The sequence below is a fragment of the Symphalangus syndactylus genome, chromosome 5 (genome assembly GCF_028878055.3).
Source record: "Symphalangus syndactylus isolate Jambi chromosome 5, NHGRI_mSymSyn1-v2.1_pri, whole genome shotgun sequence".
NCBI lineage: Eukaryota > Metazoa > Chordata > Mammalia > Primates > Hylobatidae > Symphalangus > Symphalangus syndactylus.
In genome coordinates this window covers 40904923-40929497 of record NC_072427.2, presented here as the reverse complement: position 1 = coordinate 40929497, position 24575 = coordinate 40904923, and the positions used below count along the sequence as shown (strand labels likewise).

General features: G+C 49.4%; 1 protein-coding gene across 3 annotated transcripts in view; it reads right to left on the bottom strand.

The window, feature by feature from the left end:
• Positions 1–4648: 4648 nt before the first annotated feature.
• CILP (cartilage intermediate layer protein) overlaps positions 4649–24575 on the bottom strand; it is a 193900-nt gene continuing 173973 nt past the window's right edge. For 2 of the 3 annotated variants that reach the window (XM_055278124.2, XM_063638858.1), the window contains 7 exons: positions 17653–17745; positions 16763–17032; positions 15274–15453; positions 14258–14572; positions 13354–13462; positions 11849–12006; positions 6402–8965 (listed from right to left, as the gene is read on the bottom strand). In XM_055278124.2, the coding sequence (XP_055134099.2) occupies positions 6597–8965; positions 11849–12006; positions 13354–13462; positions 14258–14572; positions 15274–15453; positions 16763–17032; positions 17653–17734 (3483 nt within the window). In that variant the 5' untranslated portion in view covers positions 17735–17745 and the 3' untranslated portion in view covers positions 6402–6596. Of the gene's footprint in view, positions 8966–11848; positions 12007–13353; positions 13463–14257; positions 14573–15273; positions 15454–16762; positions 17033–17652; positions 17746–19681; positions 19850–21417; positions 23852–24575 lie in introns of those variants that run through there. The other variant, XM_063638857.1, reaches the window with a different exon arrangement.

Genomic DNA, 24575 nt, shown 5'->3' with positions numbered 1-24575 from the left:
AAGGCTACAAGATTCTGATCCTCCCTAAACTGCTCCTAAGATCAGTGCTTGAGATATTTTGCAGACCCTGCACTTGAGGGATCAGCTGGCACCAGCCAGATAATTAACTGGCTCATCTGATCTTGTGACCCCCCTCCCCGACCCAGGAACTGACTCAGTGCAAGAAGACAGCTTCGACTCCCTATGATTTCATCCCTGACCAGTCAGCACCCCTGGCTCACTGGCTTCCCCCCACCCACCAAGTTGTCCTTAAAAACTCTGATCCCTGAATGGTTGGGGAGACTGATTTGAGTAATAATAAAACTCTGGTCTCCCCACACAGAGCTAGCTCTGTGTAAATTACTCTTTATTGCAATTCCCGTGTCCTGATGAATTGGCTCTGTCTAGGCAGCTGAGAAGGTGAACCCCTTGGGCAGTTACCGTGGTGCACACCTGTAGTCCCAGCTACTCAGGAGGCTGAGGTGGGAGAATAGCTTGAGCCCAGGAGTTCGAGGCTGTAAGTGAGCTACAAGGTGCCACTGTACTCCATCCTGCATGACAGAGCAAGACCCCACCTATAAATATATATAATAAGTAAATAAATTGTGAATATTATGTGATGTGAATTATATCTCAATTTTAAAAACCTGATGGTTCTACCAACAACAGACTGTCACTAAAATAATTTCTAAATGATATTCTGAGGGAGCCGGGCGTGGAGGCTCACACCTATAATCCCAGCACTGTGGGAGGCTGAGGCGGGCGGATTGCCTGAGGTCAAGAGTTTAAGACCAGCCTGGCTAACATGGTGAATCCCCTTCTTTACTAAAAAAAAAAAAAAAAAAAAAAAAAAAAAAAAAATTAGTCCGGCGTGGTGGCGCACACCTGTAGTCCCAGCTACTTGGGAGGCTGAGGCAGGAGAATCACTTCAACCCGGGAGATGGAGGTTGCAGTGAGCTGAGATCACGCCACTGCACTCTAGCCTGGGCGACAGAGGGAGACTCCATCAAAAAAAAAAAAAAAAAAAAGAGATATTCTGAGGGGAGAAGAAAAATGACCTTCAAAGCAAGAGCTGAGATGATAAACATATAAAATCTAAACAAATACTGTATAAAATAATCATAAATTTACTTTGAAGAGTGAAAAAACATAAAAGTGTTTAGAGTTAAAAATGCTGTTATGTATAATAATTCAAGAGAAAGCACTAAAAGAATAGAAATAATGTAAAACTTTTAATTTGATAGACCAAAGAAAACTGGAATAAGAAAAATATTAATCCAAAAGCTGACAGGAAAAGAGAAAAAGTGGCCAGGCGCGGTGGCTCATGCTGATACTGCCAGCACTTTGGGAGGCCAAGGCGGTTGGATCACCTGAAGTCAGGAATTTGAGACCAGCCTGGTCAACATGGTGAAACCCCATCTCTACTAAAAACACAAAAATTAGCCAGGTGGGGTGGTGCACGTCTGTAGTCCCAGCTACTCAGGAGGCTGAGGCATGAGAATCGCTTGAACCTGGGAGGCAGAGGTTGCAGTGAACTGAGATTGTGCCACTGCACTCCAGCCTGAGTGAAACTCAGTCTCAAAACAAAACAAAAAGGGATAAAAATAGAAAACACCAATTAAGATGGTAAAAACAAGTCCAAATATATCTGTAATCGCCATATGAATTTACTAAATTCAGTAGTTAAAAGATTGTCAGGTTGGATAAAATAAACTAAAATCCAGCCATAATGCTGTTTACAAGAAACAGATCTTTAGAAAGGCACAAGATTAAAAGTAAAAAGGTGTACTTGAGCAAATACTAAAATAAAGTTGGAAGCTATGTAATTAGACAAAATAGGCTTTCAGACAAAGCATTATAGGAACAAAGAACATAACCATATAATGTTGATTAAACTCACAAGAAGGTGTGAAAAATTAGTACTAAATATGCACCCATTACAATAACCTCTAAATGTATAAAACCCAAACTGAGGACTCATAGGGAAAGATTGCCAAGTAGAAGATTTCAACAAACCGTATATTTACTGAACAGAACAATTAAGCTTGAGTTAATGGCCTTATGTGGAGCATTGCACCCCAGTGATTAAAGAATAGACACTTTTTTCTTTTTTTGAGACAGAGTCTCGCTCTGTCACCCAAGCTGGAGTGCAGTGGCCCGATCTCGGCTCACTGCAACCTCTGCCTCACAGGTTCAATCGATTCTCCTGCCTCAGCCTCCCAAGTAGTTGGGATTACAGGCCCGTGCCACCACGCCTGGCTAATTTTTGTATTTATTTTTTATTTTTTATTTTTTTTTGAGACGGAGTCTCGCTCTGTCGCCCAGGCTGGAGTGCAGTGGCGCGATCTCGGCTCACTGCAAGCTCCGCCTCCTGGGTTCACGCCATTCTCCTGCCTCAGCCTCTCCGAGTAGCTGGGACTACAGGCGCCCGCCACCACGCCCGGCTAATTTTTTTTTTTGTTTGTATTCTTAGTAGAGACGGGGTTTCACCGTGGTCTTGATCTCCTGACCTCATGATCCGCCCGCCTTGGCCTCCCAAAGTGCTGGGATTACAAGCGTGAGCCACCACGCCCGGCCAACTTTTGTATTTTTAGCCATGTTGGCCAGGCTGGTCTTGAACTCCTGACCTCAGGTGATCTGCTAGCCTCTGCCTCCCAAAGTGCTGGAATTGTAGGTGAGAGCCAAGGCGCAAGGCCTTAGGACTGCCCTTTATGCCGCACCCCCACCACAGCCACAGTTGATTGGACTAGAGGCGAACTGCCGCTGGGCCAACCAGATTGTCTCTCCGAGGAATTTCATTGGACAGCAGGATTGCCCTCTATTTCCCACCCCTTCCATGGCCACGGTTAATTGGACTAGAGGTGGAGCCCCAATTCAAACTGGGCCAATCAAATTTGGTCTTCAAGACAGAGCTATTCATTGGTTTGAGATGTAAATAGGGCGGCCACCTTCTGTGAGCCCAGAGGAACAGAGAAAGCATATCTGCAAGCAGAACCAAGGGTTCCTGCAGAAAGGAAAGACCACACAGTGAGAGGGAGAAACTGCAAGGTAGACTGAACAGAGAGAGGGGACAAGAAGAGAGAGAAATTGGCCGGGCGCGGTGGCTCACGCCTGTAATCCCAGCACTTTGGGAGGCCGAGGCGGGCGGATCACTAGATCAGGAGATCGAGACCATCCTGGCTAACAGAGTGAAACCCCGCATCTACTAAAAATACAAAAAAAAAAGTTAGCCGGGCATGGTGGCGGGCACCTGTAGTCCCAGCTACTCGGGAGGTTGAGGCAGGAAAATGGCGTGGACCCGGGAGGCCGAGCTTGCAGTGAGCTGAGATCGCACCACTGCATTCCAGCCTGGACAACAAAGCGAGACTCTGTCTCAAAAAAAAAAAAGAAAAGAAAAGAAAAAGAAAAAAAGAGCATGTAACCCAAGATTGAATTAGAAATTGAGAGAGCCAAACCCACTGAGCATGAGAGAAGACAAGATAATTGAAACCAGAGAGAGTGATTACCTGGATTCTGATGGCTCTGCAGTTCTTGGTTCCAGTCCTTCCTGAGGTTACCTGGCACCCCTGTTACTTGTAATCAAAAGACTGCCAGTGCACAGTCCCACCTCTGTTCTTTGGCTCTAGCCAACACCTTTACCTGAAACCCCATCTACCTCTAATTTTGCATAAGTCCCCTTAATCCTTCCAGACTGTGTTATTGTCCCAGCATCTTGGTGGCATTTTTCTCTTATCGCCCCAGCTGCTAGAACTCTTTGAACTTGAGAGAACATTGTTTGAAAACTCCCTTGTTTGTAAACAGAAACAACCTGATCTGCTCATCTACCTGCCTGTTCCCTTCCTCCATGCCATACGGTACCCACCTTCATAGAATTCGCACTCAGTAACTGGGTGATCAGTAGGCTGAGACTGAAATGCTAGGGCTTTCCTGAGATGAGCATTTTGTCCATCCAGTGTGCAGACTCCACGGGGGAACAACCGATGAATCAACAGTGGTTTGATGAACTGAAAGCATCCTGGGAATGGTGCTATTAGCCTCACTGAAAATCATGAAAAGGGCTTTAGAAATCCTTCATTTGTAGGTGAGTAAATTGAGGTCCAGGGGAAAGTTACACAGCTAGCAAGGAGCACATTTGATTTTGGAGGCAAGACTCTTAGGAATTAAGTATCGTGAGTTCAACTCAAGAATGCTGGCTAGGCTGGGTGGTGGTTCACACCTGTAATCCCAGCACTTTGGGAGGCTGAGGCAGGAGAATCGCTTGAACCCCGGGGGCAGAGGTTGCAGTGAGCCAAGATCGCACCACTGCACTCCAACCTAGGCGAAAGAGAGAAACTGCATCTCAAAAAAAGTGTTCCCTTGTCTGAAAGAGAGGTATCTGCCTGCGAGCCCCACTCAGCCTGCAGTCCCTGCTTTTGCACATCTGTTTCTGCTTGTGCCTCTTGCTCCTGAAAGCCAAACCATTAGCAGGCCAGCTCCTAGCTATCATTCAGACCTCAAATTAGATGTCACCTTTTCTAAGAAGCCTTCTCTGACCACTGCTTCCTCAAAGTCTGATGCCACGACATGTAGTATATTTTGTACTACCTCATAAAAGCTTGTCTACTTGCATACATGGTTTGGCACTCAATAAATGTTTGGCGAGTGAAGGAAAGAGTCAGGCATCAGATGTTGTGTGCTGGAGTCCATTTACTCAGGCCCTCAATTGAGAACAGCAAGGAAAGTGCCCTAGAGTGGGGAACCAGTCAGCCCACCTTCCCCAGCACCCCCTCCCTGTGAGTTTGAAGGGAACTGGTGGTCAGGTTGAAGCAGCAGGCACTCTGGCTCCTGAAGTGGCTGGGGCGACAGTGCTGCAGATAGCTGTACACTGACAACAGGGGCAGTCAAGCCTCCCCAAGAAGTCAGTGAGAGCTGCTTCCTGGGAGCAGTGGGACAGATGTGGAGTCTGGAAGTGGGTCAAGTTGCAATCACAAGGCCACTAGTCCTCACTCCTGCAGATGCTTGTTTTTTCTGTGGTTATTGTGATGTGCTCAGCTAGAGAAATTTCTAATTGATTACAAACCAAATTCCCAGGAGCCGGGCAGATGGTGATCCAAGAGTACAAATCCAGCCCAGGCCAGAGATGGGTAAAGGAGCTGCACTAGGCTGGCCAGGGCATCAGGGAAGGCTTTTTGTCCTGGTTGTAAACAGTATCCTCTCTTCTCCCAAACCCTTTGGCCTCTTGCCTGACAGATTCTGGAGGGGTTGGGATAGGGGCAGTGAGTGCATCCTATCCAACCCCACACCCCACTACCCTGACTGTAGTGCCGCTGAGATTGCTCTGGCACCACCTATGGGCCTCTGATTTACTGTTTTAAACCAAATACCTTTTCCAAAACCAAAATTCTGCCCGTTTGGACCACTTGTTTTGCTCCAGGGACAGGGTCTGTAACACACAACAGAGATCTGGTGTCTGGAAAAGTTGAACATCTTTAGAAGAGCATAAAGAAAAAAGTAAAAGCCCATCATTTCTGAGTGAGGCCAGCCAGCCCAGCTGGAGAAGGCAACAGGCTGTTGGGGGAGCCAAAGGACCACTTGGCCAGCTTGTCAGACCCTGGGCCAAGCCTTGTATAAGCTCCAAAGTATTGGAAAGAAGGAAAGAAAAAAATCAGGACGTGTTTTTAGTCTTGCTCAGGAGCCCAGAACATGCTCACAACTCCAGGAATCTGCTTTTTTCTGCAAACGGAAAATGTGATCCATGAGAACAAACTTGACTGCTGGAGTGTGTGCCTATGTTGCCCTGCCCTTTAACTTAGGGGGCCAGGACTTAGACCACCCGTGACTGCTTTCCAGAGGCCCCTGTACTCCTCTGAGCAGCTGGCTCACTTCAATAGTTAAAAGACAGGACAGTGGCCTCAGAATCAAAATACAGAATATGTATTTATTGACATCTGCCCTGGGCTACACTGGGTTTCCAGCAAGAACAAAAGCGAATGCAAAGGGAAACATACAAATACAATTAGCAACCTGGTGTAATTGTGGATACCAGGAGATGTTCTTTCCAGACTTGGTAGAAGAACTATGATTACCCTATATTTAATAGCTTAACTTTGAATGTGCACTAGAATTCCAAATTTAACAAAGAAATAAATAAGTTATTTACATTTCAAGTAAAAGTATTGTATTTTATTTCTTTATTTCACCACAATTTATATGTATGAACTATGATCAAGGCTTGCTTACGTCCTGTGGAGCAAGGCCAAGAAATATGCTTTATATTGGTTATTTGATCTTCAACATCAGATTATCACTATTGCAGAGGTGGGCAAAACCATGCAAAAAGAAGAGGAAGTATATTTGCATTAATGGCATTAAATGAAGTACAGTTGAAGCTAAAGTTTTACCAGTGGCCAATTTCTTGTGTTTCATTTAAAGAACAGTTTCACAAAGGGGCTTTATTGTGCCATTTTGGGGGCCAAGTGCCAATCAGTATCATGGGACAAAGTAAGCAAAGGCATGAAGAAACAAGCAAATTGCACGAAAACAGGTGTGCTTAAATTAACCAAGTGACAGTTTGTGTGTCAGTCTCACAATGGCTGTCACATGAAATGAGGGGAGAAGAGAGTGACGTACCACAAAACTTAGTTGATCAGGGGCTGTTGAGCAACTGTAGGAAATCTCAGAGAGGCCACCACTCCACGCTGGCGCTGGCCACCCCTGCTCGCTCGCTGCTGCCTCCTTGAGGGCACTCTTCCTTGGACAGTGCCTGCAGCAGGGGACCGCGCTGGGGTGCTTTGGAGGTACTGGAAGGCACTCTGGCGACCTACTTGCCTCTCTACACAGTTGAAGGTGAGGGCTACTCCCACATTGCTCTTCATGATTCTGGAGGAGCCATCGGATGTGCCATCAAAGCACCGGCCAAGCGCAATCTCCTTGGCTGTGCGAGGGTCCTGGTCAGTGACAGTGTAGATGCCATAGTTGTGGCCCAGTGGGTCCAAGGGTGCCAGCATGGTGTACTCACTGGTGTCATTGTTGACTGCAAGTGGCAAGTGGTTGACCAGGTACTCATGCAGCATGGGGTTCACACTGGCTCGACGGCAGCTGCCCTGGGGGATGACCTTCACCAGGGTGCGGTCCACACGGTCCTGATCATAGAGCATCCCACTGCACTTGAACTCCAGACAGGCAGCTGAGACATTGGGCTGGTCCCTGTCCCGAGTGCTCCTCACATCTCGGATTCCATACAGCTTCCCCACTGTCCGCCGATGAGTGCCCCCCATGTTGCGGGATCGCACATTCACTTCCAGTGGCCCCACAATCTTCACCTTGATATAGCAGGCCCTGAATTCCATCGGCTTTGGCCACCATGCCAGATAGTCTTCAGTCCAGCTCATAGGGTCATCTTCATTGAAGGGGACTGTGTTGTAGTCATATCGATCCCCCTCAATCTGGTAGAACCGGAAGTGGGCTGCACTGGGCGGTGCCTCTTCACATGCCCGGAGGTTCTCAAAGGCATAGATGGGCCCATTGCTCTCCTCAGCTGAGTTGGGCCTTGGCTTGGCCATGCTAATCTGGAAAGCTGTCTTTTTAACCCGTGGATCCTCATGGTCCGTCCGACGGTAGTTGAGCTTGTTGAGATAGGGCTGAGGGACGCCAATTGCATTTGGGTTGAATTTAGGAGAAGACTCCACTGCTTGCAGTTCCTCCCCAGCCAGGCTTGCCAAGACATAGGCAGAGTAGGCATCAGGGGACTGGTCATCACAGAAGGCAGGCACACAGGCCCCATTGGGGCCTGTGATGACACTGTCAAAGCGGCCCCAGGCCCTAGGGTTGGACAAGAAGCCAGTTCTAGGCTCCAGGTTAATCACAGAGATCACAACCCCCTGGATCTGCTCACTAGGCAAGAACCTCTCACTCCGGTAGGCCCTCACCTTAACAAAGCACCGCCTGCTTTCAGGAACATCCAGGTTAAAGAGCCTCCTCTCACGAATCTCCATGTTGCCCACCAGAAAGGTTCTGTCTTCTCTTTTTTTCCTCCTTTGATTTTCAAATTTGAAATCCCCTTCCTCCTCCCACAGCCCTGTGTCTGGATTGAGTGACCAGAGTTTCACCGTGGATATGTGCTCTGGCATCTTGACCTGGGTCGAGTCGAGGTGGACCTTCACTTTGCCAGCATTAAGTGGCTCTGAGGTAACCTCATCTCTGAAGTCCACAGAGAACATGCCATACGTCCGAAGGGGGAAAGTGTCTCCTTCGTCATTGATGAAGTTCAGGTCACTCTGGGCAGCTGTGGCTGTGGAAATATTCCGGGGATCCAGGAAGGTCACACTGGCCTTCACTTTTCCTGTGTAGGGCTCCCCATTCTGCCTGTAGAAACTCCTGGATGGAATCTCCAGTTCAGCCATGGGGTCTTCACCAACCACTTCCCCCAGGGGGATGATGTTGGTCTCCATGGCTTCCAAAGTGACGGGCTCTTTCCGACGAAGCATCTTGATTTCATGGAACACGGCACTCCCCTTCTTGTTGAAAGGTAGCACTTTGGTGGTGTTGACGAACTTCTGCAGCCTGTCCACAAATGTGAGCACCAGCCTCTCAGTGTCCTGGGGGACATGGAGGGTGAAAGTGCCCTTGTAGCCAGTCATGCTTACACGGCTGTTCCCCATGTACACATGGCCAAAGCGCATGGGCTCCCCATTGTCAGCAGCACTGACACGGCCCCGCACGATGCTCCGAGTTTCTGTACACCGCTGGCAGCTGCACTCCTTGGCCACCTTGGTGGGTAGCGTGTAGCCACTGCACTGGATCTCTCTCTCCTCTGTCTTGGAGATGCCACAGCAGTTCTGCACAGCATCACGGCACCTGATCCCATTATCCTGCTGCCCTACACAGATCTTGACAGGGCAGCGTCCCACGTCATAGTAGAAGGAGTCGGTGGCATTCTGAAAGCAATCATGGGGCAACCGGATAAGATAGCTCTCAGGAACTGGGTTGCAAGGAGTCTCGTCAGGTGCTGTGGAGGGAAATGGTGTGGAAATTACGATGTAAGTTTACATCCTACACAAAGAGTACCTCAACCTCACCTCTCTACAGTATTCTATGGTTTTCAAAGGAGTTGTATATCCATGACTCTCATTCTCACAGAACTCTCTGAGGGAGATGGAACAGCTATTATTGGATTGAGTGACCAGAGTTTAGGAGAAGACTCCACTGCTTGCAGTTCCTCCCCAGCCAGGCTTGCCAAGACATAGGCAGAGTAGGCATCAGGGGACTGGTCATCACAGAAGGCAGGCACACAGGCCCCGTTGGGCACACGGGGAAACAGAGTTGGTTGATGAGACCACTATAGTGGCGGTTTGTCTCAATGGAGGGGTCTCAAAAATTTATGAAGGTGTTCTGGGTTATCACCAAAATTGGGGATGCTACTGGCATATTGTGGGTAGGGGCCATTGATGTTCTATGTCCCGCAATGCCTGGCACTGTTCTACATAAAGAATCTCTGTGTTCTGAACGACTTTCACATATCCCACCAGACATTCATGTAGGTAGAAAACCTGTTTAAAGTGATCAGAGCTTTGGCCGGATGCAGTGGCTCACACCTGTTATCCCAACAATTTGGGAGGCCAAAGTGGGTGAGTTGCTTGAGCCCAGGAGTTCGAGACCAGCCAGGGCAACATGATGAAACCCTGCCTCTACAAAAAATACAAAAATCAGCTGGGCGTGGTGCACATGCCTATAGTCCCAGCTACTCGGGAGGCTGAGGTGGGAGGATTGCTTGAGCCTGGAAGGTCAATGCTGCAGTTAGCCATGAATGTGCCACTACCCTCCAGCCTGGGCAACAGAGCAAGACCCTGTCTAAAACAAATTAAAAGATCAGAGCCTAGTATCTTTTACATGGCTTTAACCATATACTGAATTTTTCAAGAATGCAACTACCATATAAATTGAGCTAAGATTATACGTTGTTTAGCTCAGAACAATACCAAGAATTGTTCCTCATCTCAGGAAAATCACGTTTCTACAACACCATTACCTAAGGACTGTGAATGCCAGAATGATACCTCCAACCATCAGCATTTGTAGCGGTCATGTTTATGGTGACCCTGGATTTAAGTGCAAGTGGCTAACTTCTTGGTTTGTCTTCTCCTGTCAATGTGCCAAAGCATTTAGATATGGGAATACACACTATTTTGTATTAAAATTAAAAAAATTTATCCTTTGTTTTATAGTTAGGACCATGCACATATACATTTGGAAATTATATGTAGTTATCTGTAAATTTAACTTCAGAATAATAAAATAGTATTAAAAATTACTGTAGCAAACAGGGATCCTTGATGTGATGGGTTGGGACCACTGCTGAGGGCTCCATATCTCTGCCAACGTCCAGAGTACTCTGTGTCTTGTCTGCCCTGAGGTCCGTTGCTCAACTTTTTAAGAGTCTGAAGTAGTCCAGGATCCTTCCAATACATTCTGTCCTTTTCTGCATTTTGTTTTGTTTAGGCCAAGTACTAAGCTATCTTCCTTCCTACTCATTTTCTAAAGACAGGCCCCTGATTGGTCTTTGGCCTCTAATCTCTCCCCATCCAGTTCTCTTCTTGAAGCCAGCTCTAGATCACCCTTCCTTGCAAGGCCCCCTCAGTTCCCACTTCTATATCTTTACCCATGCTGGCCCCTCAATCTGGAACACCCTCACCTCCACACACACAATCCCTGCCCATTCTTTAAGACCAGGGGTTCTAACCTTGGTTGCAAATTGGAATCACATGGGGAGGTTTTAAACTATGCATGCCCAGGCCACATCTCAGACCAATTAAGTCAGACTCTCTGGAGGTAAGACTGAGGCATCAGTATTTTTTAAAACCCAATCAGGTCATACCAATGGGCAGCCAAAGCTGAGAACCATTATTTAAGCCCCAGCTGGAAAGCTGCTCCCTCAAGTAGCCATCCATGGTCACTCCCACCTGGGAGGTATCTACCATCTATTAGAGTTCACAGCTCCTTATATCCTATTTTAGCTGCATTTTTCTTTTCTTCTTCTTCTTTTTTTTTTGAGACAGTCTTGCTCTGTTTCCCAGGCTGGAGTGCAGTGGCGTGAACTCGGCTCACTGCAACCTCTGCCTCCTGGGTTCAAGCGATTCTACTACCTCAGCCTCCTGAGTAGCTGGGATTACAGGCACATGCCACCATGCCTGGCTAATTTTTGTATTTTTAGTAGACGCAGGATTTCACCATGTTGTCCAGGCTGGTCTCGAACTCCAAACCTCAGGTGATCCATCCACCTTGGCCTCCCAAAGTGCTAGGATTACAGGTGTGAGCCGCCACACCCGGCCTTAGCTGCATTTTTCTATCTTGTTTGTCTCTTATTTACATGTCTTCACTCCTCCTCAAATGATGGCTCCATGGTGGTAGGATTCAGATCTGTACCATCGTTATGTCCTAGAGGTCCTGGCACTGTGCACAGTACAGAAAAACCTGAGCTTGGCTGGGCACGGTGGTTCACGCATGTCATCCCAGCACTTTGGGAGGCCGAAAGGGGTGGATCACTGGAGGTCAGGAGTTCAAGACCAGCCTGGCCCACATGGCGAAACACCATCTCTACTAAAAATATAAAAATTAGCCAGGCGTGGTGGTGCACGCCTGTAATCCCAGCTATTCAGGAGGCTGAGGCAGAATCACTTGAACCCGGGAGGCAGAGGTTGCAGTGAGCTGAGATGGTGCCACTGCACTCCAGCCTGGGTGACAGAGTGAGACTCCATCTCAAAAAAAAAAAAAAAAAGAAAGAAAAGAAAAGAAAAAAGAAAAGCCTTAGCTTTTACTGCATAGTTATGCACACCAGGGTGCTCAGCCAGCCCTGTTACAGACCCAGGGCCCCCAAGGACCCAGACAGGCTTACCTATGACAATCAGCTGGGCAACCTTGGACTTCACAGCCCCAGCATCACTCTGGGCCTTGCAAAAGTACTCCCCAGCCTGGTCCTGCTGCAGTTTCCTCAGCACCAGCTTGCTCTCATGCTTGTAGAGGGAAGGATCCAGCAATGTGTCATTATGATACCTGCAAGGGATGGAGAGGTGGAACCTGAATGGGCAGTGGGAGGGCAGGTATTCCTGGAAAAGTGCCAGGAGCAGGCAGCCAAGAAGACAGATGATGAGTGGGTTCCCACAAATGTCAATATCACCTTTGACTTGGCTCATCCAAGAGCACTAATTGGGAAACAAGGAGCTTGGTTCTAAGTCCCAGTCCTGCCACGTACCTGGCTGGGGATGCTTGGACAACCTCCCCCGCTCCATCCCACCAATCTGTGCTTCAGCTTTCTGGTCTATAAAATGTCAGCAATGACTTCTAGCTGACTTCACAGGATTGTTGGATGGGTCAAATAAGACAGTAGCTATAAAATGTTTGTGAAGGATAAAGGACTCACAGCCATAAGGGATTCTGCCCTTGTTTGCATTTTTTTTTTTTTTTTTTTTTTTGAGATGGAGTCTTGCTCTGTCGCCTAGGCTAGAGTACAGTGGCACGATCTTGACTCACTGCAACCGCCACCTCCCAGGTTCAAGCGATTCTCCTGCCTTAGCCTCTCGAGTAGCTGGGATTACAGGCATGTGCCGCCACACCCAGCTAATTTTTGTATTTTTAGTAGATATAGGGTTTCACCATGTTGGCCAGGCTGGTCTCGAACTCCTGACCTTAAGTGACCCACCCTCCTCGGCCTCCCAAAGTGCTGGAATTACAGGCATGAGCCACCATGCCTGGCCCCTTGTTTGCTTTTATTGGGAAAAGCAGGACCTGGGAACTTTGTTCTGTGTCCTGATGATATACAAGTCTAGACCCCAAGACCAGAGATGCTCCAGGGGACCCCAGCTTTTTTTTTTTTTTTTTTGAGACAAGGTCACACACTGTCACCCAGGCTGGAGTGCAGTGGCGTGATCACAGCTCACTGCAACCTCTGCCTCCTGGACTCAAGTGATCCTCCTACCTCATCCTCCCACCTCATCCTCCCGAGTAGCTGGTACTAGAAACACAAGCCTGCACATCTGGCTAATTTTTTACATTTTTTATAGAGACAGGGCTTTACCATGTTGTCCAGGCTGTTCTAGAGCTCCTGGGCTCAAGCAATCCACCTGCCACAGCCTCCCGAAGTGCTGGGATTACAGGCATGAGCCACTGTGCCTGGCCAAAGGGTTCCCCCAGCTTTGAGGGTACAATGAGAGAGCTTGCTGGTTGTCTGGCTCCCAACCCCACGGCTCCCGTTTGTAAGTCCCAACATCTGGGCTCTGTACCACTGCCTTACTTGTAACTTTATTCTGTTGGTTATTGTTCTTATTAATAAGTCCAGACCCAATGCAAGAAGCTGTGGTTTTCCAGAGGAGAATTGGGCAGGGTAGCTAGCAGAATACGCACCAAAAATATTTGTCCGGACTGGGCTTCCCTGTGGCCTTACAGCACAGGGACACGCTCTGCCCGGCTCTCCGTGCTTTTGTCTCAGGGTTCATCACCATGTATGGAGTCTCTGGGACAGAAAATGAGAAATAGCATTTTGGGTGTGTGTGTGTGTGTGACAGGTTCTACAGAGCCTTGCTCCCTCAGGGTCTTTGATGGTGTGAAAATCGTAAGGCTTCGCCCCTACCCCCAGCCCATCTCCATTGGTCCTAAGGGAATTGGTTCAGAGTGGAGTCTATCCTTCCACACCCCCCATCCTGGGACCTCTCCCACGGCCTGTCAAGCAGCATCTGGGTGGGTCAGTGGTGAAACAAGGGGACCTTGTGTCAGCCAAGATTCCTAGGCACTACCATTGAGACAGAACTGACTGTTTTGAATAGTGCAATATGCATGTTCTGCTGCCCCTGGCAGAATTTTCTAGCCATCCTGCACCATTTCTGAACTTCCCAAGCCTTTCTCTCTGTGACCTCCAAACCTCACACTATATTGTATTGACTGTTAATAAGGTGGCCAGGGAAGACCTCATATATTTGAGGGAGCAAGCCATGCCAATATCTATGGGAAGAACATTCTAAACAGAATACATGCAGCAAGCACAAAGGACCTGAGGCAGGAGTGTGCCTGTGTGTTTGAGGAGCAGATAGGAGCCCACTGCAGTTGGAGTAGAGTGATTTGGTGTGGAGCGAGTAACAGGAGAGGAGAGCAGAGAAGAAATGGAGGGCCAGATAATACAGGGCCATGCGGGCCATGGTAAGGATTTGGAGTTTTACTCCAAGTTAGCTGGGAAGCCAGCTTTTAGCACTATAATCCCTTTATTTAAAAATCTGGACCTTCTCACCAGCCCTACCCCAGAGAATTTAGTTACCTGCCCTCACAAACTCTGCCTTGATGGTGGCTGCCTTCACGCTAGTCTTGGGCATTGTGAGTACAATGGGGGCAAACTTGACCTTTGTGATCTTCAGGATGCTTTTGCCATCAGGGCACAAGCCAGGGATTCGGAATCTCCCATCACTGTCTGTCTGGGTCAGCAGCTTCGGCGTCTTGGTCAGCAGGTAGACAGTGGCCCCTGAGGCTGGGGCACCTCCAGGAAGGGAGACAGCCCCATGAAGCATGAAGTCCTGGCACATGCAGGCATCACAGTCAGCATTCACCTGGCCCATTGGGCAGGTCAGGTCACAGGCTGTGGGACAAGGGGCCATATCAGCAGGGATTCTATGGATTCTGGCATTCCTTCAGCCACATCACTGATCACTTCCTCTCCTCCTTGGCCTTTGCTACCCTCCCTTATCAGCCTGCATGACTAACTCCTACTCATCCTTTAAAACTTACCCCAAGGCCAGGCATGGTGGCTCATACCTGTAATCCCAGGACTTTGGGAGGCCAAGGTGGGTGGCTCACCTGAGGTCAGGAGTTTGAGACCAGCCTGGCCAACATGGTGAAACCTCATCTCTACAAAAAATACAAAAATTAGCTGGGCATGGTGACACACACCTGTAATCCCAGCTACTAGGGAGGCTGAGAAAGTAGAATCGCTTAAACCCAGGAGGCGGAGGCTGGAGTAAGCCAAGATTGCGCCATTGCACTCCAGCCTGGGCAATGGAGCAAGACTCTGTCTCAAAACAACAACAACAAAAACTTAGCCCAAAACACCTCCTCTAGGAAGCTCTCCTGGATTCCCCCAGGCTATGATAATTGACCCTGCCCTGTGTTCCTGTATTATCCTGTATATCTCTCATTAGGACTCATAATAGATGCTCAGTTAATACGTGGTGAGTAAGTATATGAAGGAATCCATCAGTCTCAAACTGACCCTCTAACTCCCCCCTCATTCTTCAGCCTCACCCACCACACCCTGCCCAGTGCCAGGAGGGAGAGTGGTACCTGCACAGTCCTGGCCCATGCAGTGCTGACCCTCTTCGGTGGCCTCACTGCACAGCGACACCGTCTCTGCCAAGCAAGTGCGTGTGCGAGTCTGGACCCCAGTCTGACCACAGGCAGCTGAGCACTTGCTCCAGGGAGACCATGGGCTCCAGATGCCCTCTGTGTCTCGGCGCAGGGATCCTGCAAAGTGAGATCAGCAGACGGTCTGATTTCCCTCTTGAGGGGACTCTGTCAGGAAATCTGACCCTGAGGCTGTTTCTTCTCTGGTAAAGACAAGGTTTCCATTTATGTCATAGATGTCACTGATATTTATATTTACTGCAATGATTTTTCCAACAGATGGAAGTCAAAATTCTTGAGGAAGTGAGGTCTCTAATTTGCACAGAGGCACCATATGGGCTAGGGGTGGCCCTGAGCGGTGCTTGTTGGCCAAGCACTGGGACTTTGATATGCTGTCCTAGGATATGCAGGGATAGCACCATCTTTCTTCTTCACCAATGTGGAAACAGCCACATGCTCCTATGGAAGGACTCCCTGGGAAGTCAGGGACCCTTGGGAAGTCGGGGCCTGCAACATGCAACGACTTGGACAAGAAGTCCCTTTCTGCCCACCTTCCTCACCTCCGGCCTGAGGCCTGTGTACAAGAATGGGGTCTTCACACCTTGCTCAGATCAGTCTGAGCTCCCACCCCAGATGACCACCCACCCTGAGCTCCCACCCCAGATGACCACCACTGGCGTCTGGGCCTGGGGGATCTTGTGGCACCCTAAGCGAGAAGATCCCCATCCAAGAAGGGAGCAGGCCTGCTCCCCGTAACATCTGTATTATCCATGGTGGGAGGGGATATAAATGCATAGACTTTGCAAACACGGACATGGTTCAACCCCAGCTCTGCCTTATCAGCTATGGAATCGTGAGAAGTTACCTAGATTCTCTGAACCTCGTGTAACTTGTCAAGATGGAGATCTCTCAAAGGTCAGTTGTAAAGGTTGAATAATGTGGATAACTAGCACAGTATCTGGCACATAGGAACAAGAATAGAAACTAACACTCAGTGAGCATTTACTTGGGTTAAGCCTCTGCATTCATACCATTTAATCCTCATTAAAAACCCCTATGAAGACTTACTATTACCCAGGTGTCACGTATGAGAAACCTGAGACAAAGAGAATTTCAGAAAATTTGTCTAGGGGACACGTCATATTGCAGGCTCAGAATTCAAACCCAAGCAGCCCCACTTCAGAGCCTGTGGTCTTCACCATGGTGCCACTCAAACACAATAAAATAGGTTGAATAGAGAGTACCCATAAACACAAAACACGATTGGGAAGGTTCTGGCACTAATGGCACTACTTGGTTATTATTAGAGAGTCCAAGCACATGCATGTGTGTGATGCTGAGAGTTCTGGTGGCCAGAGGCAGGTTCCCCCTCTCCCTGAGTCGAGGCTAGTGGGAAGTAGCGGGTGGGGGTGGGGGCGTTCTGGCTTACCTGGTGGGCAGAGGAAGCGTACGGTGTAATTAGAGCAGTTCTGGCCAGGCCGCTGCTCCCTGTTGAGGCACCAGAAACCCTCACGGGGACTACCATGGACCACCTGGCCAGTGCTGCCCGCAGGTGTCCAGTCAGTGGTCCGAGCCTCTAGCCGCAGGGGACGGGCACATACACGGTCCCCATAGTAGAAGCGAATGGCGTCCAGCCGCTCATAGTCGCCCCTCCCGCCTGGGTAGTCAATGTTGAACCACGTTGTCCACTCACCAGGGCCTGAGAGACATAGCCAAATTGTGGAGGAGCTGTGATCCTGGTGCGCTCCAGTTCTCCTTTCCCTCTCACCCACCGCCAGCTGGCCTCAGGCCCTGTCACATTTGTCTCTCCATTATCTCTCCCATCCCCTCTTACACCTGCCACTGCTGAGGCCTCCATTCAAGCTCTCATCAGCCTGGCTGAACCATGTCAGTCACTTTCTACATCAAGGCTCCTCGTCAATGCCATTCACACCCATCCCCAACCCTGCAGTCAGGGTAAGCTTTCTTCATGTGGCTCAAGCCACATCACCTCCAGCTGTAAGATCCTCTAGCTAGGCATTCAGGGTGCTGGTGAGCTGTCCCCAACCATCTCTCCATACTCATCTCCCCACTCCCTTCCCACCAGCCTGTGCTCTGGCCCCAGCAAGCTCCACAGCATTCCTGAAAGGTATCAGGCAGATTCCTGATTCTGAGCTGTCTTATATACTAAGTTCCTCGGCTGGACAGAGATGGAGGCCAAATGCTTGTAAAAGTGGGTTTCCATGGAACCCTGACATCATGCCCTGGCTTCAGAGATCCACTTAGGAAGCTCACTAAAGGCTGCCCCTCCAGCCCCTCCCTGCTTCAGCCACAACTCACTCTCCAGGGTGTCGGCAGGCTTGGCAAAGATGCTGGGGTTCCTCTTCCCAGGCTGGACTCTTCTTACCGACTGGGTGAGCATCGTCTGTCTCCCTGAGGGCCAGGAGGAGAAGCTAAGTGAGAGGCCAGGACTGGAAGTTACAGCATTCCTCAAGATGCAGGGAAACAGTGTGAGGTAGTGGATGGAGCATGAGCACCGGGCATGGGTTCAAACCCCGCTCTGCTACTTACTGCTGTGCAATCTCAGAAAAGCTTTACTCCTCTGAGCCTGTTTCCCCATAAAATAGGAATGCACTAATAATTGCTGCATCCTAGGGTCCTGGTGCATTATTCAGGTGATAATGAATGTAAAGAGACCTGGCTTGTAGTGCACACTCAATGAATGGTAGCTCCCTTTTCACTCTTGTTCTAGAAATGGATTATCAGATGCTCCTGAGCAGCCAGTGGCCTGGGACTTCTGCTTTCGTGTCTGCACCTAACCTTCTTGGCAAAATGGAGCTTTGTTTTCCTCATCTGTAAAATGGAGATATTAATTCCCACCTCGCAGGGTGATTCAGTTGGCATGAGGATTCCATGAGCTAGAAAATAAAAGCCTCTGAAGTATATGCAGATTGACAGTGTGAGCTCCTGAGGCTCTGCCACTTTCTAACTGTGTGACTTTGGGCAAGTTACTTAACCCACCTGACCCCATGTTCTCTCATCATAAAATAAGGATAATAATAGCTCCTGCCTTAGAGGATTGTGAGGATTAAATAAGCTCATTCATAAAATCCACTTAGAACACCTAGCACATAATGCATGCTGAATAAGTGTTAGCAACTTCTTTCAGCTCAACGCCACAATAGATGGCCATTTACTTTCCCTTGGGAGTCCACCCTCCCATAAAAGACTCCTATGGCCTAACTGGGGCAGTGGTCCTCAATTTTCCATACGAGGCTGGCAGGGACTGCCTGAGGATGGGTACAGGGTCCTCGGGCCACAAGCAGTTCCAGCTGTACCCTACCTGAGGCTGGGTTGGGGTCTCCAGAATGGGAAGGAGAATGCAGAGCAGAGGGCTGCAGAAGCTTTGACAGGCAATTAACGCTTACTCCAGGAGCCAAATCAGAATTCTCTATGCTGCTTAACTGGGGTGATAGGAGCTCTTTTAATCAACCTAATCTGATCTCCCCTCAGATGGTTGAATGTTAATCATCTTCACAAGCAGCAGCTGTCAGGGTGGAAAGAGCAAGGCAGGAGGCAGGCACACACAGGGGTTGGCTCCAGGCTGAGACAGCCTTTGTTCCTGCATTTGTAGCCACAAATACTGCAAGGCATACAGCTTTAAAGGAGGGTTTTGAGCTTCTTTTTTTTTTTTTTTTTTTTTTTTTTTTTTTTTTTTTTTGCTTTACCTGAGTATGTGCTTAGAAATCAGGAGAGGAAGGGGAGGAGGTGGGAGAGAGTGTGCAGGGGAGGGCTGACGCTTAGATGCCTTGGGAAGTCTTCTGTTCCACCAGAAAAATTCTTTCTACCAGTTCCTTCCAGAGCTCAGTATCTCCAGAGGATGCAGTCAGAGGGCAAGGAGACCGGAAGGGGTTCTGGTGTGTCTGTGAAATTTGGCTGCAGGGTCTAAATGAAATTGAGCTTTGGGCCAAAAGAATTTTCATAAAACTAAAAACAGACCAAAGCCCAAACCTGCTTCTGAGATTTCACTGATCCCCTGTGATTCCCTATTACTTTGGCTGCCAGGAAGCTCAGAGCTCAATTTAGTACTCGGGGTCTAAAAATAACCCTCTTTTTTTCCTCCCTCTGAATGACTGCTCATCCCTCTTCTCATATAAAGGTTCTGTTTTGTGAGTTTTAATAATGGGAACAATCTCAAGTTTTGGAGAAAAACAAATAGGGTATAAATTATGAATAAATCCATAAAGTGGCCTCAGTTTCTTAAGGCCTTGCTGTGTCTTGAGGCAGATGCATAGTTCAGTCCCAGACCAGACACAACCTCACTGTGGCAAGTGGAAGATTTGGGAGCCAGCAGATACTTAGCCTATACCCAACACAGATGTGACTTCCAGGACCAGGAAGGAGAACACCCAGGCCTTGGTCCCCACCATCTTTCCCCCAAGCCCCGTGGGAACGTGGCAAGAGGTAGGTGAGGATGCTTCACAGAGTCGCTGACTCTGGAATGCGGTCCCCTGGGAAGTTTCTCAGATCCAGTGACCTGTAAAGAAACAAAGCTTGTCAGGTTTCATATTTCTGAATCATCGCTTATGGCTCAAGCAGAAATACTTCTTGACCTGTCAAGGAGGGAAAGGTGGACAGAATGATATGAGAGTGACATCTGCCTGAGTTGTGAAACCCGGTAGCTTGGGAGGTGCAGAGGCTCAGAATCTGAGTTCAAATGAGGCAGACTAGGTTCCATCCCTGGGGGTAGGCTCCAGGGCCCCACATGGAGATGGGGCACAAGGACAAGCAGGGGCGAGGAGGTTCCTTGCCAATGAGGAGAGTCCAGGGCTCACCCCCAGCAGCCTCTTGGTGACTCATTAGTCACTTCTAAGACCCAGGCCTGAGGGGCATTTGTTTTGCCATCCTTTGATGGAGTTCACACTCTCGCACAGGCGGGTACATATTAAGGCCATGAAGACTTGGCTCCGACTCCACTGGCCTCTCATAAGGCAGGCTGGCTGGAGGGTGCAGATGCCTCGGACATACCACCTCCATGAACACATTCCCAGATGTGCACGGGCTGCAGCTGGAACACATTTCTGGCCTTTTTGTTTGGGGCCTGACTGGGAGTTACACAGCCAGGAGCCAGCTGACGGAAAGCAGAGGGGATGCATTGTGAGAGGCCAGGGCTCCCCAGTAACTGCTGAGCGTGGGTGAGGAACTGCAAGGGTCAGGAGAGGAAAGCAGGCCTGGGACAAGGGCAAGGAACCATGGGGCGTGCGTGGCCCAGGCCACAGCTGAGCAGAACATTTTTATGTCTCTCCAGAGCTCCGGCCAGCCCAGAATCTGACTTGTTTCTGGGGATTCAAAAGTGGTTCCCTTCAACATCCTAAGTCCAGGGTGTGGTAGGAAAGGGAATAGTCCTCTCTAAAAAATACACATATCTGAAAACACTTGGATATTCCAGGGGAAGAACAAACCAGTCCCATGCTGCAGACCTTCTAGCTCTAAAAACACTAGCCCCACCACTACCTGTTTCTCAGATGAGGGAGCAGAGTCACCAGGACGTCCCAAAGTCCTCCACATTGTGTGCATCACTCTGGGCTCCAAGCAGGGAGCTGAGCAGTCTGCTGGTCTGCACCGCATTGAGCCTGAGCCTGAGCCTGCTCCAGGGATGTCTGGAGGCTGAGGTGGCCTGAGACACCTTGTGGAAAAACCATTTCCCATCTGGCAGCCCACAGAGGTTTCTCAGCATCCCCGCCGTTTCCTCAGCATATGCCCTGATGGTTAGGCTCGCCATCCCACGCTCCTCAGAACACTTGGACAAAGCAGACTGGCTGACCGCAGGGAATAAAGCAGGGCACCCAGAGGTATGGAAACCCTAAGTGGGACCATCTCGGGGTTCCTGTCCTCAGGTGGGGGAGGGAGAGGACTTTGGGCCAATGGGGGAAAGCAGATTCCCAAAGCAGAAAGGGAGTCTTCTCTGTGGGAGATGAAGGATCAGGCAGCAAAAAGTCGGGGGAGGTGGGGAGAAGGGAATGGGGTAGTCGGGGGAGGGCAGGAGCAGTTGAGTCCAGCAGCGGGGTGCAGGGATGTGGTGAGGGGAATAGGAGTGGAGCTCACCGTGTCTTGAGCAGGACTCCTCAGCTGGGGGTCCAAGCCTTCGCCTCTCCAGCAGTCCAGTGCCGGCCTTATATAGCACAGCTGGTGGCTCAGCCTGTGGCAGCCAGCCAGGGGAAGCAGCAGCGAAACCAGATCTGAGCATGAGCCTCCCTCTCCCCTCCCCATGTCCCCTTGCAGCTCACAGAGGCCAGGATTTTATGTCTAGATACTAAGGAGGAGATGCCGCAGGACCTGGTGATGGGCCAGGTGGGCAGCGGCCTGGGGTATCACAGTCCAGAGCAGAGAGAGGGGTCAGGAGGTGGGCTGGGCACTGGAAACAGCCCTGGGAAGGGGCCACGGGGAATTCTATATCTGGGCAGCATTTCATGGCCCAGGGGATGGTGTGCTCTTGCCTAAGCCTAGCTTGCTGCTGCCCCACATTCTCCTGGCCCTGGCTCGCCCACACAGAGAAAAGACTTTGCTGGTCTTAGCACATACTCCAAACACTCTTAGGCACATAGGCCACCTTGGCCTCTCAGCTGGGTGTGTCTGGTCTGAGTTGGGCAACTACTCAGCTTCTCTGACTTCTGAGGGAACACTCAGGGAACCTCAGAAGGGATGAGGGACAAAAGAATTGTGGGGCATAGGTTGTCAGCTGGTGAGAACAGTTCTTCCTTTCTCCCCGCCACTTCCATCTGAGTGCCTGCTGGTACCCACTGAGACCCCAGAGCTCTAGCATGTGGACTCTTCTGAGACCCTGATGCTCATATATGTGCATGCGTGTGAGTACGTGTCTGCCTTCAGGTATAGGCATCCACCAGCATGTGAACAGCCAGTCTTACCCATAGGGGGCGTATGCAGCTGCATATGCTTTAGGGCTTCACACCCCCACTCCCGGCCCCTGGCCCCAGCATGAGGTTATCTGTTTGCACAGACACTGGTTCTCTAATTTTAGCATGTGTTAGAATCACCTGGAGGGTGGTTAAAGCAGATTTCTGGACCCCACACCCAGAGTTTCTGATTCAGTGGGGCCTGAGACTTTGCATTTCTAACAAGTTCCCAGATGATATTGATGCTGTTGGTTCATGGATCACATTTTGAGATTGACTGGTCACAGTGATAGAGCCCCAGTTGAAGGAAGAAGATGAAGAGCGAGTGTACTAAGGACCACAGTGGGAGCTTCCCAGGTCCTGCCTCATGTAGCAGGCTCATCTAGCCTGGGCTGGGCTTCCTGCCTCATGCCGGCAACTGGAAATGGAGGCCTGGTCCTGTGGCCGTCCACACCAGGGTCAGCTCACTCTCTCCACATACCTTTACCAAGCTCTTATTCCCAGGCTCTAGACTGGGCACTGGGAAGGCACAAGAAAAGAGATGTATCCTTGCACTCGGAGGAAAGAGCATCACATGGAAATGATCCCACGGTACAACAGTGCATACCCGCATGCCAGAGAGCGCCGTGTGTGTGTGTTTATGCCTTTTCCTGTGTGTATGTGTCTTTCCGTGTGTGTGTGTATGTGTGCGTAAGAGCTGTTTTCTCTGAGTATTGCCTTTGACAAGATATACTGGGAGGCTGGGTGCAGTGGCTCACGCCTGTAATCCCAACACTGTGGGAGACAGGGGCAGGTGGACCACTTGAGGTCAGGAGTTCAAGACTGGCCTGGCCAACATAGTGAAACCTGCCTCTACTAAAAACAGAAAAACTAGCCAGGCATAGTGGAGTGTGCCTGTAATCCCAGCTACTCGGGAGACTGAGGCAGGACAGTGCCATTGCACTCCAGCCTGGGTGACAGAGTGAGACTTGGTCTAAAAGAAAAAAAAAAAATCTGCTGGAGAAGAGAGTGGGGATGGAGAAAGGACGCTGAGCAGCAATGGTTCCCAAGTAGACCTGGGGCACAGATCTGATTTGCTTTATCTCCTGGAGCCCCGTCTCCCTCCCAGCCACCAGCCCTTGGTTCATAAGCCCTGTAGTTGGCCCCAGCCTGATCCAACTTGTCAGAGCCAAGCCATGACTCAGTTTCAGCCATGGCTTTGACTGCAGACGTCTGAACTGAGTGAACCCCATGTGAAATCTGATGGCCTAAGGAATAGACAGACAGACAGAGGCTGAGCCACAATCCCCAGATCAAAATAGGAGAAAAATAGAAATTTGGAATTCAGAAGCCTAGTCCTGGCTGTTTCTGATTCTGATATGTGACCATGAACTAGCAAGAACCCAAGTAACCTTGGGCCTCAGGTGTGCAACAGGAGTTGGACTGAGTGAGTTTGCAGGCCCCTGCCAGCTCTGAGATTGCAAGGTTTGAGATAGACAGATGCTCTTTGACTTATAGTAAGTAATGTCCCAATAAACCCACTGTAAGTTGAAAATATCATAGGTAAAAAAATACGCTTAATGCACCTAACCTACTGAACATCAGAACTTAGCCTAGCCTTCCTTAAATATGTTCAGAACACTTATATTAGCCTACATTAGCCTACAGTTGGACAAAATAATCTAACAAAAAGCCTATTTTACCATAAAGTATTGAATATCTCATGTGATACACTGAATACTGTACTGAAAGTGAAAAACACAATGGTTGTACAGGAAAGTAGTTTCTACTGAATTTGTGTCACATTTGCACCATCATAAAGTCGGAAAATTGTAACTTGAATCATCCTAAGTTGGGGACCATCTGTACTGACAGCAAACAGAGCTGGGAGGAGAGAGTGGAGGGAACGATTGCTCCTAGGTGTCTGGCAGAATTCAGAGAAGCCAGTGTGGAGTCAAGGTCAGGAGGAAGGCCAGACAAGCAGATATGACCACCAAGGCTGGATAAGGACAGCAAGAGAGATACACAGGAAAGGAAGGTAGTGGGAGGTAAACCAGAGTTTAAGGTCAGGGTAATCAGCTGCTCTCCAAGGCCTTCATTCTGTGGAATGCCAGGGTGGGTGACAGAGGCCTCCCCAGCCTCCCAGTCACCTCCATCTCTTTCTGTAGTGGGAGGCAGGGTACCTTATGGGTGAGGATTGGGCAAAGTGGAGTGTTTTAGGCCAGGATTCCTGCCTGGGTCTCCTCATTCAGCCCAGCACTCACACTGAGGCCCTCACTTACCTAGCCCCAAGTGGCCAGTGCGTGTTAATATGGTAAGTACAGGGCTGAGGGCTGGGTTCCAATTCCACCGTGCCATTTCTGTCCACCT